General features: G+C 46.3%; 1 protein-coding gene across 4 annotated transcripts in view; it reads right to left on the bottom strand.

Annotated features, from left to right (window-relative positions):
* Positions 1-643: 643 nt before the first annotated feature.
* The window catches only part of Ets1 (ETS proto-oncogene 1, transcription factor), a 122087-nt gene continuing 104619 nt past the window's right edge, over positions 644-18111 (bottom strand). For all 4 annotated transcript variants that reach the window (XM_017595451.3, XM_039080790.2, XM_006242752.3 and 1 more), the window contains 2 exons: positions 5611-5729; positions 644-4285 (listed from right to left, as the gene is read on the bottom strand). In XM_017595451.3, the coding sequence (XP_017450940.1) occupies positions 4070-4285; positions 5611-5729 (335 nt within the window). In that variant the 3' untranslated portion in view covers positions 644-4069. The remainder of the gene's footprint in view (positions 4286-5610; positions 5730-18111) is intronic.

Genomic DNA, 18111 nt, shown 5'->3' with positions numbered 1-18111 from the left:
CAAATGTTGGTGTTAATTAAAAACATCCACCTTCCACAGTTTCAACAAGAAAGAGCGGCATACAGAATGCAGCCCTAAGCATTCCTCTCCCCAAACACTTGGAAGTATGTGTTCTACTCATGACACAGGTTGGAGGGGTTCTAACAGATATTACCCTTTCCCATTCCTACCTCCAGTGGAAAAATTGGGGTCAAAGAGACAGATAAGAGGAGTTCTAATTTCCAAAGAGCACAGCTTTCTTCAGAAGAAACCAAACATCACAGTCTGTCTATATAAATATCGAGAACTGTATCTAGCTGGACTCCAATCAATGGCTACCCATTGAGTCATCAATATTTTTCTTCACGTGGATCTTGGTCCTTCAAGTATGAACATTGAGGTTTGACAAGACAGGGGCCATCAGCAAAGGCTGAGTCAAGCAATACAATTAATCAACAGGACACCAATCCCATGTCCCTATATCCCTAAGCAATCTTTATTAGACAATCTATTAGACTACAGTATATAAATGATCTAAATGACACCAAGCTGGAGGATCTGAAGAACTAAACTGTATTTCTTTTGTGCTTTTTCTCTGATTGATTAATTTCTCGTAATTTCCCCCATGATATAGACAGGAAAGAATCAAGCCAGAGGCACCTCGTTATGAATGAATTTCTTTGTCTCTTTAATTTCACACAGTTTAAAATACAATATGAAATCAGGCTACAGTATATAAAAAACTTTCCAGCAAAATGATGTGCCAGCATCAGCTACTAAAAGAAACAAACAAAAAACTCCCCCATAAGAATTTTTTTGCATTTGTTTTTTTTTTAAAAACAAAACATTTAAGACACTTACATGGCTACATCTCTAAGCTACCTCAGTTCTGATTCTTTTTTTTAAAAAAAAAGCACCTGCTTTTCCTTTTTAAATCTCGCTTTTAAATTTTCAGCATTTAAAAAATATAAATTATGTGAAAATACAAGCTGGAAAATAGTCAAACACAATATAACATCTTTTACACCCCAATAATTCTCCGCTTAAAAAAAAGTATCCTTAAAAAAAATTCAATTAACTGAGGCAGTATTCCTGATAGAGATAATTTCATTTTAACATATATACTTCATATATGTATTTGTATACATATACTTGTGGTTCCTTGAAACTTCTTTGGAATGTACGTAAGAGTTCAACAAATTTATAGAGACCCCCCGACAGAGAAAGCGGCATGCACAGCATGGCTAGAAGAGAGAAGGTGTGATTTCACCATGAAGGTTAATGCTTTAAAACCCAGAGTGTTGATCTCCAAAGTGAGGAAGAGTGTCTCTGATCTAGAGTGCTTCCACTGGTTTCCATGGCCGCAACGGTCAGAGCTCTATGCAGGGAGCATCCTTATTCCCCTGAGGCTCTGAGCCAAAAGCCAACCGCACAGGTTAAAGCATCTCTCTGGGAAAACAATGGAGCCACCCAGCTGGATCAGATGTGCTCATCCTTCCTCTGAAGTGAACGTGTTTTTGTAGAGCATCAATGCAGCAATGCCGCTACATTTCCAGTGTATAAACCACCCGCCACTCTTCCTGGGATGGTCTCTGGCCTTTGGACAGCATGGGAAAGAGCGTCTGGCCAGATGGACCACCAAGCTGACTAATATCCTATCTACAAATCCTGAAAGTGGTGGACCTGGGGAGAAGCAAGTCAGCAAGCTGAGCCGTGTGGGAGGCACTTTCTTACGTCTTATCTGCTACTGGCTGCAGGCGGTAGGCTCTCGAGAGGGGCGTTTTCAGCATGAACTGAATAGGGGCAAGGACGACGACTTGGGGAAGTGATTTTTTTTTTATTTAAGCCCTGTTGCAAAGAGCGAGAAATGACATCAGCCCTGGCTGTATGTACTCTTTCGCCGTTATGGAAATGTGGACAGACTTAAGTAGAAAAGTCAGTACTATTTCAGCTGCAGGCTTATACAAATGTACACACACACACACACACACACACACACACACACACACACACACACACACACACACACTGCCAGTGCCCAACAAAGATCACATAATATAAGAGAAAAACAACATAATCCAAATGATCCCACCTAACACTCCCTGAGCAGCTCCTAAATACTTTGAGAGCTTCATTAAGGCACCTGCATTTGTTAAGATCAAAACATAGAGCTGGGATGTTTTGCCTTTGCTTCCCGGTGGGGATGCTCCAATCGGTCAGTACAGAACACCCATGGACAAGTTATGTTCGCAGGAATTCAGAGTCTTCAAGGGAATCTGGGAGTCAGCCATCAACTCTCATGAAGATGATACCAGGTAGTTACAATCCCCGAAGGGTGAGCCTGGAGAGGTCCACCTCAACCAACTGCCTCTTTTCTCTCATGGAAGTCCACTGTCGCTGTCTCAACTAGGCGTGGTAAACAGTGGGAGGGATTCTAATGATACCAGGCATGTTTCCTTACTTTGTTTTTACCCACAATGCCTTACTTTCCAGTCTCCTCTCTCAACTGGCAGGAAGATGGCTGCCTCGATTAAGTCTTTGAATTTAAACTTTGAGGAAAGTAAAACTATACCTCACTGTCACGGGCCACCTTATTCTCCGTACTTAGCTCCTGCCGTTGTATTCCCTCCATCAAGTTTTCCTCTCATCCGCAGCTGACTTTCGCTTAACCTCTGCCGAGGTAGCAACAGGTCAAGCTCGAAGTCCCAGTGCTCTCTACCACTTCATCTGCAAACAGCCTCACCTGAAATCCTACCTGACGAGCTCCAATTCTTCAAAGGAAAGCCTCTTCCCAAAGGAGGCCATGTCCCATGCTCCTGAAATAGCCTCCTCGTTTCCATGCTCTCTGAACCCTAGAAAGTCTGTACTCTTTGATTTGTGCTGTGATGTCTGAAATTACACTTTCATTCACCTATCAGGAAACATTACATTCCACTCTACTGATTAGTAAGGTGGGGAGGGGCAGCAATGTGGTGAACTGGGGAAATAAGCCATAGAGGAGAAATTGTACAATGTTAGTTTGGAACGGCATGCATTTAGGCCTTAAGATCCGAGGGGTAATGCCCATGCAAACAGCATTTAGTTTGAGTCTTCTATGTTTCGGGTAGCGATTTAACCAAAAACCAGGTTCAACTTCCTCCTTCGATTTCTTTTCCAAGACTTAAACAGTGCACCTATGCTGACAACAGTTCCAAAGCAGAGCTGCAAAAATACATTCAGTGCAAAGACTTAATGCCCCTTAACTAACACTAAGCCCACAGCCTGACAGTAAGTAAAAGGACTGGAAATGTTGTTTTACAAACCGCAGGTGGAATTCACACAGTTCCCTGGTCCCCAAATCAGCATTCACGTCCTTTAGCTGTAAGAGTTCGGGGGTCTCTGTTCTCAGTACAGACTTGGATTTTTCCATGGGGTCTATATAAACAGCTGCCTTTCATTGTGGGAGACTCCTCAGCCAGCAAATTACAACGAACTCACAATACTGCAATACTGAGACCACCTTAGAGCTTAAGACGATTTTTTTTAAGAAAAAAAATACTGGCACAGAATTTAATAAAATAAACTTCAACAATAAAAACAGTTTTGGATCCCTTCCATTAAAGTCCATCTTTGTTTCAAAAAAAGTAGAAAGGTTAATAAATTCTTGCGTTTAGTCATCCCCTGAAGAAACTGTTTTCCTCCCACCCACCAACGCTGACTGACTTTCATCTTAACGTGACAATTCCTCCTGCTAGTCGATCCACAACTCAAGATGAACTCTTTCCTTTGATTGCAAACAGAATACTGGACACATAAACCTTTTCCTCTGTAAGTCAAGTCCGCTCGGCTTCTGAGAAGACCCTCTCGCTCCTGAAAAATCTCCTCAGGAACTTCTTGCCCCACCCACCCCACAGGTCCTGACTTTCCCTTTCCGGCCTTGCCAATGGCCAATGGAATGTGGCTGCAACTCCCTTAGCTCCCACCCCTGAATGTGAAAAATGAGTTCTGGAAAATAAAACATAGAATAACAATTAAAAATTAAGAGTCCAACCAACACGGGTTGTTCTTTGAAAGGTCTCAGCGGGGTCCCCCCCAGCCCCTTCCGTGTCCGTTACTCATCAGCATCCGGCTTCACATCCAGCATGGCATGCAGCTCCTCTGGGGTGTATCCCAGCAGGCTCTGTAGGTCGCAGACAAAGCGGTACACGTAGCGCTTGCCCGCCGTCTTGTGGATGATATTTTTGTCGTAATAGTAGCGAAGGCCGCGGCTCAGTTTCTCATAATTCATCTTAGGCTTGTTTTTCCTCTTTCCCCATCTCCTGGCCACCTGTCATAAAGAATAAAATTAAATACAAGTGGGTAAACGCCTGGAGGATTCTATCAGAACACATGTCAATACGTATCTTCACATTCATCACGAGGGTCAAACAGGATGCTCAGAAACTGTGTGTGTGTGTGTGTGTGTGTGTGTGTGTGTGTGTGTGTGTGTGTGCGTTTCTGACTTCTTCCCTCTAATTTTCATTTTCGAATTGTTTATAACTTTACATTGAATGTACACTTAGGCGCCACGGGCATTCAGAGATTATTTCAAAAGATGTAGACAGTGCAATGCAACATTGTCATACAGTTATGCATTGTGTAATGATCGGGCCAGGCTAACTGGCAGGTCTTCAATCACAGACATTTACCATTATGTTCTGGGGACCATGCAAAATAACTCACATTAGCAATTCTGAAATATCCGATTAATGTTCTGTAGCCACCCTACAGTGCCCCAGAAATCCCAGAGTTGTCTCTTCCTGTAACTGCATTCTGGGGTTCATTAACCAGTGTCCCTCCATCCCTTGACCCTCCTCCTGGCCATGCTTTGAAGAGTCACTACTTCATCTTCTTTGTCTGTGGAACCAGCAATTCAGTCTCTACATATAGGTGAGAACACGTGTGTCTTTTGGAGCCCAGAGTACTCCTCTCAATAAAACAATGTCCCTATCCCAGACACATTATTGCAGTAGAACTTCTACGTTCTAGTTTCCAGGGGTCGGACTCGGTTTAATTGTCCAAACTGATGAAAACATGGTGATTCTGAACTCCCCCGGGGACACCGTTAAAATGCTTGGTTTTGATGGAAAACCAAGAGCCGCAGGACAGACATCCCTCTGGCCCACATTCTAAGCAGGTATCCTGCATTTGAAAGCCCAGAACTGGATAGGAAGGCGAAGCCGTGAGGAGAGCACTGGAACCTCTGCACCCACCAGTGGAAAGCATCGTTTCTGGACCAGGATGGAGACACATTCTCATATCTGCCGGAAGAGTGATCCCCTCTCTCATATATGAAAGGATGGAAAAAATCAGAGTGAATGCATCTTTCTCGGATGGACAGAGCGGGGACTAGACAGAGGGTAAGTCACAGGTGAGGCCCCTACTGAGGAAGGACCCACTATGTACCAGGAACTTATATACACATCAGCGTACACACTTTCCGGTCTGCCCGTGATGGAACAGAAGCTCAGGCCGGCTGCATCCCTTGTTCTAGGCCACACAAGCAGCAAAAGCAGCAGAGCTGAGCTACAAATCCGGACCCACAGCATCACAATCCCAGCGTTTTCTCTCACCCTTTCTCAAGCCAGGACTCCCAGGTCCCTCATTCCTTACCTCATCTGGGTCGGAAAGCTTGAATTCCCAGCCGTCTCCTGTCCAGCTGATAAAAGACTGACAAGACTTATCAGTGAGTAATTCCAGAAGAAACTGCCACAGCTGGATCGGCCCACTTCCTGGAAGCACAAGGCACAAGGCTCATTAACAAAACACACTGGAGGCTCACAGCAGCTCATCCCACTATGTGGCAGCCCTCATTCCCCCTCCCAGCCTGTCTAGACGGGAGAAAACTCAGGCAAGCACAAATGCTGGAGTCAGTACTCTGAGCTCAGAGAAAGTAAAGATTTTCCTTCCAAAAAAAAAAAAAAAAAAAAAAAAAAGTCACACGGGATAATATACCATTTTTCTGTTTTTATTAATTTCCAGGCCAGTCTCCTTTAATTGCTGTGTTCTTTTAATTCCAGAGTTTTCTGGAAAGAAAACACAGAGTCCATCTTCACACGTGTTCTAATTTTGTTTGTCTCTTTGTTCTGAGAGAAGGATTCACTACGCAGCCCTGGCTGGCCCAGAACTTGTAGATCAGGTTGGCCTGACACTCAGAGATCCACCTGCTCATGTCTCCCTGGCGCCCAAGGAGTTTAGTCTCTTCTTAGCACATACGAGCTTTGTGCAGTAAAGGAGCCAGCACTTCCTCACCACCCTGAGGATGTACCTGAAGTTCTGTGAAGCCACGTTGGCAAGATACAGAGTGAAAAATAAAAGCACTCGTCAAATGCTTTCTAAGCAAATGAATTATTTGAAGAAATGACCCAGAGGGCTGTAACGCTCTACCCATCTGTGGAAATCCACTTAGTGCTCAACTCAAATACATGTTCAGATTTCTCCAGAGTCGAGCTACTTCTGCCTGTCTGAGCACAGGAAGCTAACGTTGGCAAAGGAGAGACCCACTGAGAAGCCATTCGTGGTGACCTAGGAGCTAAGAAAGCAAACCGCTCTTGAGAAATGGACTGCAACAGCTCCAATATCAAGTATAAGTTTCCTGATGGTGCACAGAAGTCTCACCCATCCCTGATGGACACAGAAAAGAAGGCACGAGTTCTATGCTCGCTCTGTCTGTATTACCACTACGGACTTCAAAGATGAGAGAACTCCTAACACAAAACCAATAGGGAGCCACTATTCACTGTGGCCTTAGCTAAACACCAACGCTCTATTCTCTGCTTGTGTCTTCTCGGCGACTCAATGGATAGAGCTGTTCTTAGTCTGTCAGTTTCTACCACTCTTCAGCAGAAAAACAACAACAACAAAAGCGCAATGTACAGCACAGCTATCTAACTTGGGTAAAGCCATTCAGATGAGAGACAATAGCTGGGTTGGGACCTCAGATTCTTCAGTACTGCTGCCCAAACCAAAAGGCATGGACCTAATTAAATTGCCGCCTGGTTGCAGTGGCTCAAGTGCTAAATGGATCTGGCTTTCAGGAGCCATGTCCCTTGCTTCTCACAGTAGTGACAGATTCTTGAGGAACACAACCTCAACCTACCCCAACAAGTCAGAAGGCCCCCTGCAGTGGCTAGCTTTATGCTATTAGAACCTCTCTCATGCTGTCTTAAAACTTTTCTCTCGGGGCTGGGATTTAGCTCAGTGGTAGAGCGCTTACCTAGGAAGCGCAAGGCCCTGGGTTCGGTCCCCAGCTCCGAAAAAAAAGAACCACAAAAAAAAAAAAAAAAACTTTTCTCTCAGAGATAGGCTAATCTATTAAGCTGAGGAGAGGGATGGAAAGATGAAACAAGGAGGCAGGTCCTAGTTATTGACAGGCAGGTAGCAACCATGTTTGTAGCTTCCTTGAGAAGATGCGGGAGTACAGCACAGGCTGGGACAGAAAAAAATAAGTGGGCTTCAAAATCATACTTCCAGCACGAGCTCGGGGGATGGAAGCAATTTTCCTGCAGTGTTACCTAAACTTCAATGCCAAAGAATGCACCATAGCCTATGCACATCTGCCCACTGACGTCTGAATATGGCTGGGGAGAAGGGGACCCTAACCTGAAAAGCTTTTTTTCCTTCATGTTATTTTTCCTGTGTTCAGAGGAAATAAAAAATAAATGTTAATCTGGAAACTGCTAATCCACCTCCTAGGATCAACTATTCTTGCCATCTTTTATTCTAGATAAACCAGAGAGAAGAAGGGAAGAAACAGGGAGAGAAGGTACCTAAGGCAAGCAGAGGGGCTTGAAAGTTAAGATGTGTCCCTGGTTCGCTGAGCGGTAATATCAGCTCAGGTCTCCTTCCTGGGACTCTCGCAGGGTAGCTGGCCTGTGTGTCCCTGACAGCCCACGGTGCTAACATACATCTGCATGTGGTCCCAGCATTCAAGAGGCCGAGAAGTCAAGGCCATGCTGGTCTATACAGTGAGACTCCTCCCCTACCCAACCCAAAGAGGGGATAAGAACCTACACACTGTTGTACCCAAGGAGACATTTCCATGGTTGGTCCTGACCTTTACACACCACCCTTCTGTTGGACAGAGCAGCAGAAGGAGGAAGGGTATGGAACTGTGGCTTCTGGGTTATCTCTTTCCTGGATGGTATCACAAGGACCCTGTTCCTACAGCAACATGTCAGCCTGACTTCACTTCTGGAAAGCCACGGCCACAGTGAGACACAAGCATTGAAGGCAGCTCTGGGGTTGCCATGCTTACTGGCTTTGCATATCTGCCAGCCACATCCATGTCCACGCCCCAGACTCATGAATGAGACTTGCAGTCCCAGTTACTGGTCTCCTGAGGCCATTTCTCAACTGCTTAGCATAGACCTGGTTCACACCCCCGGGGCTCCAGACTCCTTCCTTTGCCCTTGCTCCAACATGCTCTGAAATTTCAAAGCTTCTTCAATTCTCCATCCTTGGTCCTGCCCCCATCCACCTACCCAAATGGATTGTGGTTCCAGTGAACCTCTGTCGCCCAGAGCAGAAGCTGGTACTAAGAATAGCGCCAGTCATGGGAAAGGGGAGCTCACATGTTAAATGTGACTCACAATGGCAGGCCTGTCTGGGGCCCCAAGGCAGTCAACGGTGCCCTTCACCATGCTGCCCCTCGGTGTCACACATCAGGAATCCAGTCGCATCATTGGGAAACTATGTTGCTCCAGTGGAGCTCAGAGCCACAACAACAGAAGGGTCCCTGTTAGAAGGAGGTCTTCCAAGGCGGGGCATGAAGGAGCATAGGACACACACCCACAAGCCCAGCTCCCATCTTGCTCCCATCTCCTGAGTAAACTTCATACCCTTCTGTTCTTCTCAGCCACCCCAGCGAGGGAATTTCCTGACAGCTTTTCCTTCTCAACCTCAAGATGAGAGGAAAATTCTTATACAGTGCTGGCAGTCCTAGCTTGCAAAGCACAACCCAGACTTGAAAGAAGTGCATGGAGCAGCCTGGGCCAAGAGACAACACCAAAACCACTGCCCTCCAGGGGACCCTAGAGAGGCCACAAATCAGAGGCAGCCTCACATAAATCCCTGCTCATCCGGGTCATATTTTATGTTCCTTGTCTTTACCTAGAAATTGCAAGACTTCACGTCTATGTCAATGACTGAATATTGGCATCTCCTGTGTTCTGGTCACCGACTCTGAGGCTAAAAGTTGAAGTAAGCTAGGAATAAACCTTATTAAAGTGTGTGTGGGCACGTGCATGAATGTCTGTCTTGATTGGTTATGGCTTTCTGGTTGTTTTTGGTTGTTGGTGTTTACAGAATTGAGTAGGCAAGTTTTCTAAGACCGAGCCATGCCCTCAACTATGAATTACCTATTCACATAAGCATGCATGTATTTTGAGACAGACTCTCAGTACAGTTGCCCAGGTTGGCCTTGAACTTGTAAATCTCCTGCCTCAACACCCTGAGTAGTTGAGATTAGAGGCTTGTGCTAGCAAGACCAACTATGGCAACCCAACAGTGTCACCATCATCGTGTGTGTGTGTGTGTGTGTGTGTGTGTGTGTGTGTGTGTGTGTGTGTGTTTTCCAGACTTGCAGAATACCTGCCCATGTCTGTGATCTCAAAGCTGGCATGCAGCAGAGTATTAAACATCATGCTCTTCTACCCCATCTGCATTTACACTTCAAACACAGTTTACATCTTTCACCCAGGCCCTGGTAAGAGGCTAACACAAGACATGAGTTCATACAGATGGAGTCACCATTAGACAGCTGTTGTCCTGGCAGACTGTTCATATTTTCACTATGGCTTCTTTCTAAACTACCCCTCTAGAAACCTCTCTGGGGGTGTGGGGGGTGTGGAGGGGGTAGCATATGCAGAGGAAAGGAGATGACCTCAGGTGTCTGAGAGAAGCCACCCACCTGTGCACTGGCTGGCCAGAGAGCTCCAGGAGTCTTCCCGTCCTTTCCCTCCCAGGACTGAGTTTTCAGAAGTTCACCAACATGCCATGCTTTTTAGGTAGGTGCAGAGATCTGAGGACCAAACTCCATTCCCCATATTTGGGACGCAAGCACATTGCCAGCTGAGCCATCTGCCCATTCCCCCAGCCACGTTCACTGTGGTTCCTAGCACCAAGACTTGATGGTTTGCTCAAGGCCCATCAGTCTCATGATTGGAATATATGCTTCCCCCGGGAAAGTCTCTGTTCTCATTCCTGAAGCCTAGACAACACCTGATCGGCACACATCTCCCGGCTAACAATTCTAACACTGTGTGTTTTATCAAATGCCTTATCATATCTGTGGTGCCAGGCACGATACCTCAACATTTAATGGATGCGTTTGCCAAAACCATTATCCTCCAGGGCAGGTCGGGGGAGGAAGCATACAGGTTTGAAAGGTGCCAAAAGGCCTCTCTCTATTAAATTATCTTTGGGACCAAAATATGGATGACACCCAGGCTATGCTTCACCAACATGCTCCTCAAATAAAGCAGCCACACCTCTTGTCCTTAGGGGGTTCATGCTGCTCTAAGAAACTGAAGTCCTACAGTTCTACTCTCAAATTCAAATTGAATACCTCAGTGTGGATAGGATGGCGTATTTATTTTAACCTATGAAACTCTCATGGTTGGTCACCCTTGCAACGGGGCTGACTCTGCCCTGAGACACATCTGGCAGGTGGCCCTGAAACAGCGAATAAGCCTGGCTTGCCCCTCCCTTCTAGCCAGGTGTCTCTGCCCACAGCCAACGGTGACAGCAAAAACAGAACACCGGAGTCCGGAAATGACCCGTCTGCTCAGCATAGCCTGCCATTTTATACCCGGGGGAGCACCTGTCTCTGAGATGGGGTAGGTGATTCCCGAGTCTTAGTTCACCCTTCTAAGTCATTTACAAACAACCCCAGAACCTTACTGTTTCCATGAAGTCATGGCGTTGAGGGATAATTAAACAGAAATCACCCAACAGTTTCTGGCTGTGTATCAGACTCAGCCCGAAGCTGCAGCAGGGCCTGTTCGAGGATGATACTGCTCTGTAGCTTGACCCTTAAGGCCTGGAAAGAACTTAGAAAAGAAAGAGCAAAGACCGTCTGATATTCACCTCAGTTCTATGCCTAGAGCTGTCACGTCCTGCTTCTTCTGAGTTAGGGCTTTCTGGTGCCACTATGGTATCCCACCTCACCACTAACATGGCCCAAATATGGTGCGCTCTACAGCCTTCCCACAATGCCTTGGCTTAGTAAGTCCCTGCTACCCTATACTCTATGAATATGGTCCTGTGTGGAAGACTCCAAATCAAGCGTAGTGAATGAAATATAAGCTCTACTAATGAAACTATTAAAGCTATACTTGCTAACCACAGTGGTGGAAAATAATATAGAAACCTACAAAGTCACACACACACACACACACACACACACACACACACACACACACACGAATGCATGCACACATATATACACATAAAGCCTGCATGCATAGATGGTGACCCCTACAGAACTTTGATTTTTAATTTTTTCCTGGTTCAAATTGAAATACAATGCAAGTCAAACTCCCTGGGCTTTGTTTTCCTATTCCTAAAATGGAATAATAATTCTACTTCTCTTTAATTTACAGATATGTCCTAGAGAAACACGGCAGACATAAGCAAGAGCAAGGGAACGTGAAGAATGAATGTCAGAGCCGTGCAGACTGGGAAAAACACTGGAGTCATGCAGAAGAGGCGTTTGTCAAAACAGAATTCTCAAAGAAATGCCTGCGAATTCCCTAGATAAAATTTAGTAACGCTTCCAAGAATGAAATTGACCTTTCATGTGGCAACCTTCAGAAAAGTATAAAGTTGGAGATTTTTAAAAAAAAATTCAATGACATCTATGATAATTTTTAAAATATCTTAACAGAATAACCACTGACGATTCTGTTAAAGTTCAGAATGAGAATGAAACCCATCCTCTAATTAAGAGTGGGTACGCACCGTAAGAGGTAGCAAAGTGAACGACTTTGCAAGTGAACACATTAGGAACCCTCCTGGCTTAGGGAAAATTGGGTCACAGACAGACTTAGATCCTCTTTCCCACATGGTAGGTTTTCTCTAATCATTAATGTTCTGGCCAAGCCCTCCCCACAACCCCGCTACCGTCCCCGGTGTTTGCACAATCGTGGCTCTACATGGTCTATGAGTACTGAGAAGTGGGGTGCTTTGCCTAGCCACCAGGCAAGCTGGCCACTAGGTCAAGTGAGCAGCAAGTGGCCACCCGGGGTGCCCCACCTGGCACTGTGTTTACTGAGACTCGGTGGGCTAGTGTGGCTTGGATTGGAGACGACAGTTACACAGTTTTCATGTGTGAGCAAAGACCTTTGTTTCTGCCGAGGCTCTGCACACCTGCGTGCATTCAAGTGTCCACAAGTGGGGGTGGGTAGCCCCAGGCAGAAGAAGACCGCCCCATTCTCTTAAAGGGGCTGCCTCCATTTATAATGTAAAGTTTAGATGAAGCCTCTTTCCTCTCAGCCCACCATAGATGTGCAGTTCAGCTTAACATGCACAAGAGTTTGCGCTGATGAGTGAGCCTCGAGTCAGGAAGTGGGTTTCTTTACAGCCTTTTCCTCCTGGTGTTTTCTAGGGAACAAACCTTTTAAGAAGTCACCAGAGATAGCTCAGCCGAGGTCAGGGTTAAGGAGTACGAACTGTGTTATAAACCAATGTCCTCTTGTTTTTCCCCAACCTATGTAGATACCTTAAAGGAAACACATTGCTCTGACAGCCAGGCAAGCAGGAGAGAGGATGAGTTGACTGATTAGTAAGAGTATGGACCCAAGACTCCAGACGCTATAAGTAACTCTGGCAGTCCAGCTCTGGGAGGAGTTAGTTTTGGGGGAGAGGGTCCTCTGCATTTTAGGGATGAAAAGCATTGCCGGTCGGGAGGACATATCGTGTGCATCAGTCTGTACTGACTCTGACAGGCACGCAGCCAACAACTAGTTTATGAGCATCTTTCATGTCGGGGATTATAACTAGATTGGGGTGGAACATGAATATTAGCAACAGCATGGGGCTATAGGAAAAAAAAAAAAAAAAACCTTCTTGGTTCACCGTAATGCAAAAAGCTGAAAGTGTCCTGCCTACGCCTTTGAGGAACTGGGGCCAGAGGAGGAGGCTGGAGAGGCCTTCACAAGAAACTGCTCCACTCTGTCTGAATGTCAAACTCCTCCACAGAGCTGTGTCCTGCCACCTCTTAAATACCTCGGGTACAACCCTCCTCTCGGTCTAAACTTTCGAATTCAGTCATCCTAGGAGAACTTTCACTCTCTTTATCACCAGGGAGATGTGAGTCACACCGTTGGGTTCATTACACCCAACATTATGCACAGAACCCCCGAAGGCCTATGGTGGGCCACTGGGACCATGGACACACATGATCCTGAGTAGTGTCTTCCACTGGGCAGGCAGGGAAGCCATGCTAGTTTAAGATGCCACTTTTGTGTGCCGGGTCCAATGTGGCTGTCACACTAACTGCTGCTCAGGTGTCCTGCTACAGGGGACATTAAAGGCCTCCTCCGCCATGTCCCTATCAAGGCCAGGACTGCTGGGGACTTACAGTCGGGGACAGAGCTGTAATACAGTCCTGCTTCCACTAGGCAACTGTGGCCCAGCTTGGCTGAACTATTTCAGAGGCTGAGACGCAGACAGAACAGAGGAACGTCCTACCCAAACCTCCTTGGGTCCAGGCTCACAGCATGTCGTGGAGGCTTCTCTGCCTCCCCCTATTCCTTCCATGTCTTTGGAGATACTCCCACACACATTGTTTGCATAGCAGGCCATTCCTTTTTATCTGCTGCTCACCATGTTGGATGTTTTCCTAATTGTTAGCTAGACAACGTGCAAAACCTTGGGAAGCCTCTTATGCGCCCTGTGGCTTTAGTCTAGACATTTCCCTCCCCCTCAAAATCAACCCCACACTTATAAAAATGAGAAAAGCAGAAGCTTCCGCATATGGCTTTGGTGGGAAATTAACAATATTACTATCTGAAAGGGTCCAGGACACAGTAGGTGCTGGTAAACATGGAGCACACTGGGCTGCATGTTGGATGGGGCCTAACTAACATTAAAGATCTTGCTTTGCCCCCATAGATTCTGTAAGTGAAACATATCTCCTGACCTGGAAGAACTAGAATCATACTGCAAAGAACGAAAAAGTTGGAATTAATATGGGGCAGGAATGACCATACTTCCTAGGTGCCCAGCACCATTCTGCATGGCTCTACGAATTCACTTATCCGCACGTGCTTATGAGATGGGATCCATTTGTTACCTCAATTTTCAGACAAGGAAAACGGGGCACAGGGTTGTGAAATTTCCCAATATAACACAGCTTGGTGGTTGCAGAAGCCAAGTCTGTGCCCATGCCCTCTACAGGTTATAGCCTCATGGTAGAGCACCTCAGAGCAGCCAGCCCCTCGAGTGGCTAAATTGACTTCACTGTGAAGTCATGCTTGAATGGCAGATGTCACTGAAGCCATGGTGGCATCAAGTGAATCTCACTTTGGACCTGTGCACGGGAAGAGGGGTGCTCTTCTGGAATTGGGCCTCTGTGCTGAGCGGTGGTTTCTCCACAGCAGAGACAGAAGAGTGAAAAAGAGACCCCACTGGGCAGAGCTGGAGAATCTGGGGCGTGTCAGAGGCAAGAGGGCCTTTCTAAGCCCACCGCTTAAGGACAGCCAGGCTTGGGCTGATGTCTCACAAGCACACTGGCTACACTTGGCTCAATGGAAACTTCCTGCTTCAAAGGCAGAAAAGGTGGAGCTGCACACTGGAGTCAGAGTGGCATTCCCAAGCAGACACCACCCAATCCCCTCATGCATAACGAGAGTTGGTTAAAGGAACAGCGACCCCCAAATTGTGAGACTCCGAGACTTCTCTAAATCAGACAGGGGAGCTCTTCCCAGAACAGAGAGCCAACCTGTTAATCCAAACTACAGGCAGGTCTCAGAGAGGTGCGAATACCCCAGGGGTATTTCTCCACAGACTGGAAAGCAAGTGCAAAGACAGTGTGTGCAGTACTAGCTCAAGGCTCCGAGGAAACGCCACCAACCCTGGCCTTCAAAACTATGAGGATAAATAGGGAACCGCTCTTCCCATAAAATGTTAAGCCAGTCAGAAACAAAAAGTTAACAACCCTGTGTGGCCAAAGCCTCCAACCATAGGAATTCCTCTGCTGGTGGAGAATGATTAACTGTTGCACCACACCAACCAGTTAAGAGACAGGAGCTACGAAATGGTTCTTCAGGCTGCAGAGAGCCGCTCTCCTCCCACCTTCGTCCATTTTCCTCCCTGATACTCCAAAGCGATTCTCCATTGACCTACTGCTAACCAACCCAGGGCTCTACTAAGACACTCAAAGTCACCCTCAGAAGCCCCTGGGACCTGCCGTAGACTGCATAGTGGCGAGAATCAGTCCCTCAGGCCTCAGGGCTACTGTTGGGCAGGAAGATTCCATCCACTTTCCTGCAGCCACCTCGGCTCAAGAAGGAAAATGGTCTGCATCCTTCTTGTTCTTAGTTTCCTTCTTCCCTATGGAGGCAATGCCCAGGGACACTCTACACTCACACCACACTGCCCCCGGCAAGACTAGGAGTTAGCTCCAACCTTGCCAGGCCAAAGGAGCTCAGGTAAGTCGTTACGTAGCATCCCCGGCTTCTAGAAATAAGGCTCAGTGCTCAGTGTTTGCAGCCAGGGTCTCCCCCTATCCTGACAGGTTGGCCTATCTCAATGCTGGCCTCCTCTCATTGTCGTATGCCAGCAGGGTTTGCTTGGAGAGATTACATCAAGAGCCCAACTCAGGGTAACATGGTAGAGAGCTCCACCTTTCCTAACCTATGTTTGGAATATCTGAAATCTATACAGATGCGTGCTACATTACAAACTTAGCAACCCATCTCCCTTTTCCTCATTGCTAGCTAGGGCCCATCGAGAGCTCCCCAACACTGTCACCATCTTCTGCCCTAGTACACGCAGATTAGTTCGCAACTCAGTTTTCTTCAGAAGACTGTGGGTGTAGGTGCTATTCCAAAATCACAGGCCATGTCCTGAACTGAGTGGCTCGGCAGACCTTCCTTTTGTCACCAACTTGTTTATTTTCTCAAATGTGTCTTAACAGTAGCTTTAGGTTCCTGAACCCTAAAACTCAACTACAATAAGACCTCGGGGTTGTGATTTTGACCTGGAGATTTGTGGGATTTTAGACTGACCTTCCTCTCATCTGTGAAATGGACAGAATAGCATTCATTCTGACAGAAGGCAATTTATGAGAACCCACAGGGGGATGTCTTGAGGCTGCTATTCCTCTTAGTATGATTCCTGTTAGTGTGGATTTCTCTCTCTCTCTCTCTCTCTCTCTCTCTCTCTCTCTCTCTCTCTCTCTCTCTCTCTCTTTCACACACACACACACACACACACACACACACACGTACACACAAAACTCAGTGAGAGAGGGGGAGGTCGAGAGAGAATATCAAACATTCTTTTAAAACGATCATTGATGAATGACTTAAGGTATAGAGTCTTTCCAGGCTCTGGGTGAAAAGAAGACTTTCTTCCTTCATAGTTACAGCTTAGTGGGTGACAATATACCCAGACATGAATTACCAGTAGGTCACCTGCAGTAGAATGGGCCTTTATTGGTAACCGTGACTAGGAAGATGGAAAAAAGTTCATTGATGGTGATTCACAGGCCAAGAACTCTGGACTGAAGTCAAAAGCAGCTCTTGCCCTTCCCCCTTCCCCTCAGTCACATGTATGGAGTGTTAATTAGTGACAAGAGGCCACTGGGTCATAATCCCTCTGCGTAGGACATGGAGATACTCAAGGAGTGTCCTCATTCCTTAACATGAAGAGCAGATGGTGCATTCAAGCAAGGCATACAGCACTTAAAATTCATTGAGGAACTACCTCCTTGCAGAACAAAACTACCTGACCTCGGATGAAGCGTGTTCTTTATGCTTAGTTTTACCATCTCTAAAATGGGGCCAGATGGACAGGGAGGAAAGGAGACTACTATTTCATAATCCAGTATAGTATTTCATCCCTACACCCAAATATATTAATTGAACAAGTGAATGTCACACATTGTGCTCGACACAGGGGGAAAGGACCCATAGTCATAACAAATTGACTATCTCAGCATGTGAGCACACACTGAGTGCTTAGCGTTTTTCTAAGGTCTAAAGGGAATACAGGAAACAGTGGGCCGGCGGCTCTCTGTGTTGTAATTTGAAGGATTGAGAATGCATCTATGAACAAGAGAAAGCAGAGCTTTGCGATTGTACGGTCTGATAACCGGAAACAGTAAGGTAAGGAGGTACATTCTGGAGGAAGCCAACATTGCACTTGATGTATTCTTCACTCAGCGAACAGGCAGGCTTTCAAGACATGTTATCTGCCCCCACATCTCGACCTAATTTAACAAGTTGCCATGGGAGCCCTGCTAAGGTTGATGCAATTTTCTTATCTTTGAAGGAAGAATGTAACTGTGCGAGAGAATGTGAAAATTCCGTTTCTAGCTAACTGATTTCCACACTTACAGTGCAGTAACTAAGCTATCACAGGAAGGAGGAGAGTGTATTCCTGTGGAGGCAGTAAGGACAGAAACCTCAGCCCCTCATCTAGAGATGTAGAAGATGCCTCCTCTTCCTCAGCTAGGTACATCTAAATACACGAATGCAGTCCAGGCCAGGCAGTCATGGTAAGCACATGCATGCAATCCAGGCCAGGCAATCATGGTAAGCACATGTATGCAGTCCAGACCAGGCAGCCATGGTAAGCACATGTATGCAGTCCAGGCCAGGCAGCCATGGTAAGCACATGTATGTAGGTAGTCCAGACCAGGCAGTCATGGTAAGCATGTGCATGCAGTCCAGGCCAGGCAGTTATGGTAAGTACATGTAGGTAGGTAGTCCAGGCCAGGCAGCCCTGGTGCAGAAGTCTGAGTGCCCGTAGTATAGGTCACACACAAGCTACAGCAATTGAATTTGGGGACATAAAAGGGATCAGAACCAGAGACAGAAAGCTAGTGCACTGTTTATACACAAACAATGTTTACGTCAAAAGCACTGCCAACAGTTACAGAGTGAT

This window comes from Rattus norvegicus, chromosome 8 (genome assembly GCF_036323735.1).
Source record: "Rattus norvegicus strain BN/NHsdMcwi chromosome 8, GRCr8, whole genome shotgun sequence".
Lineage (NCBI taxonomy): Eukaryota > Metazoa > Chordata > Mammalia > Rodentia > Muridae > Rattus > Rattus norvegicus.
This window is presented reverse-complemented; position numbering and strand designations above follow the sequence as displayed.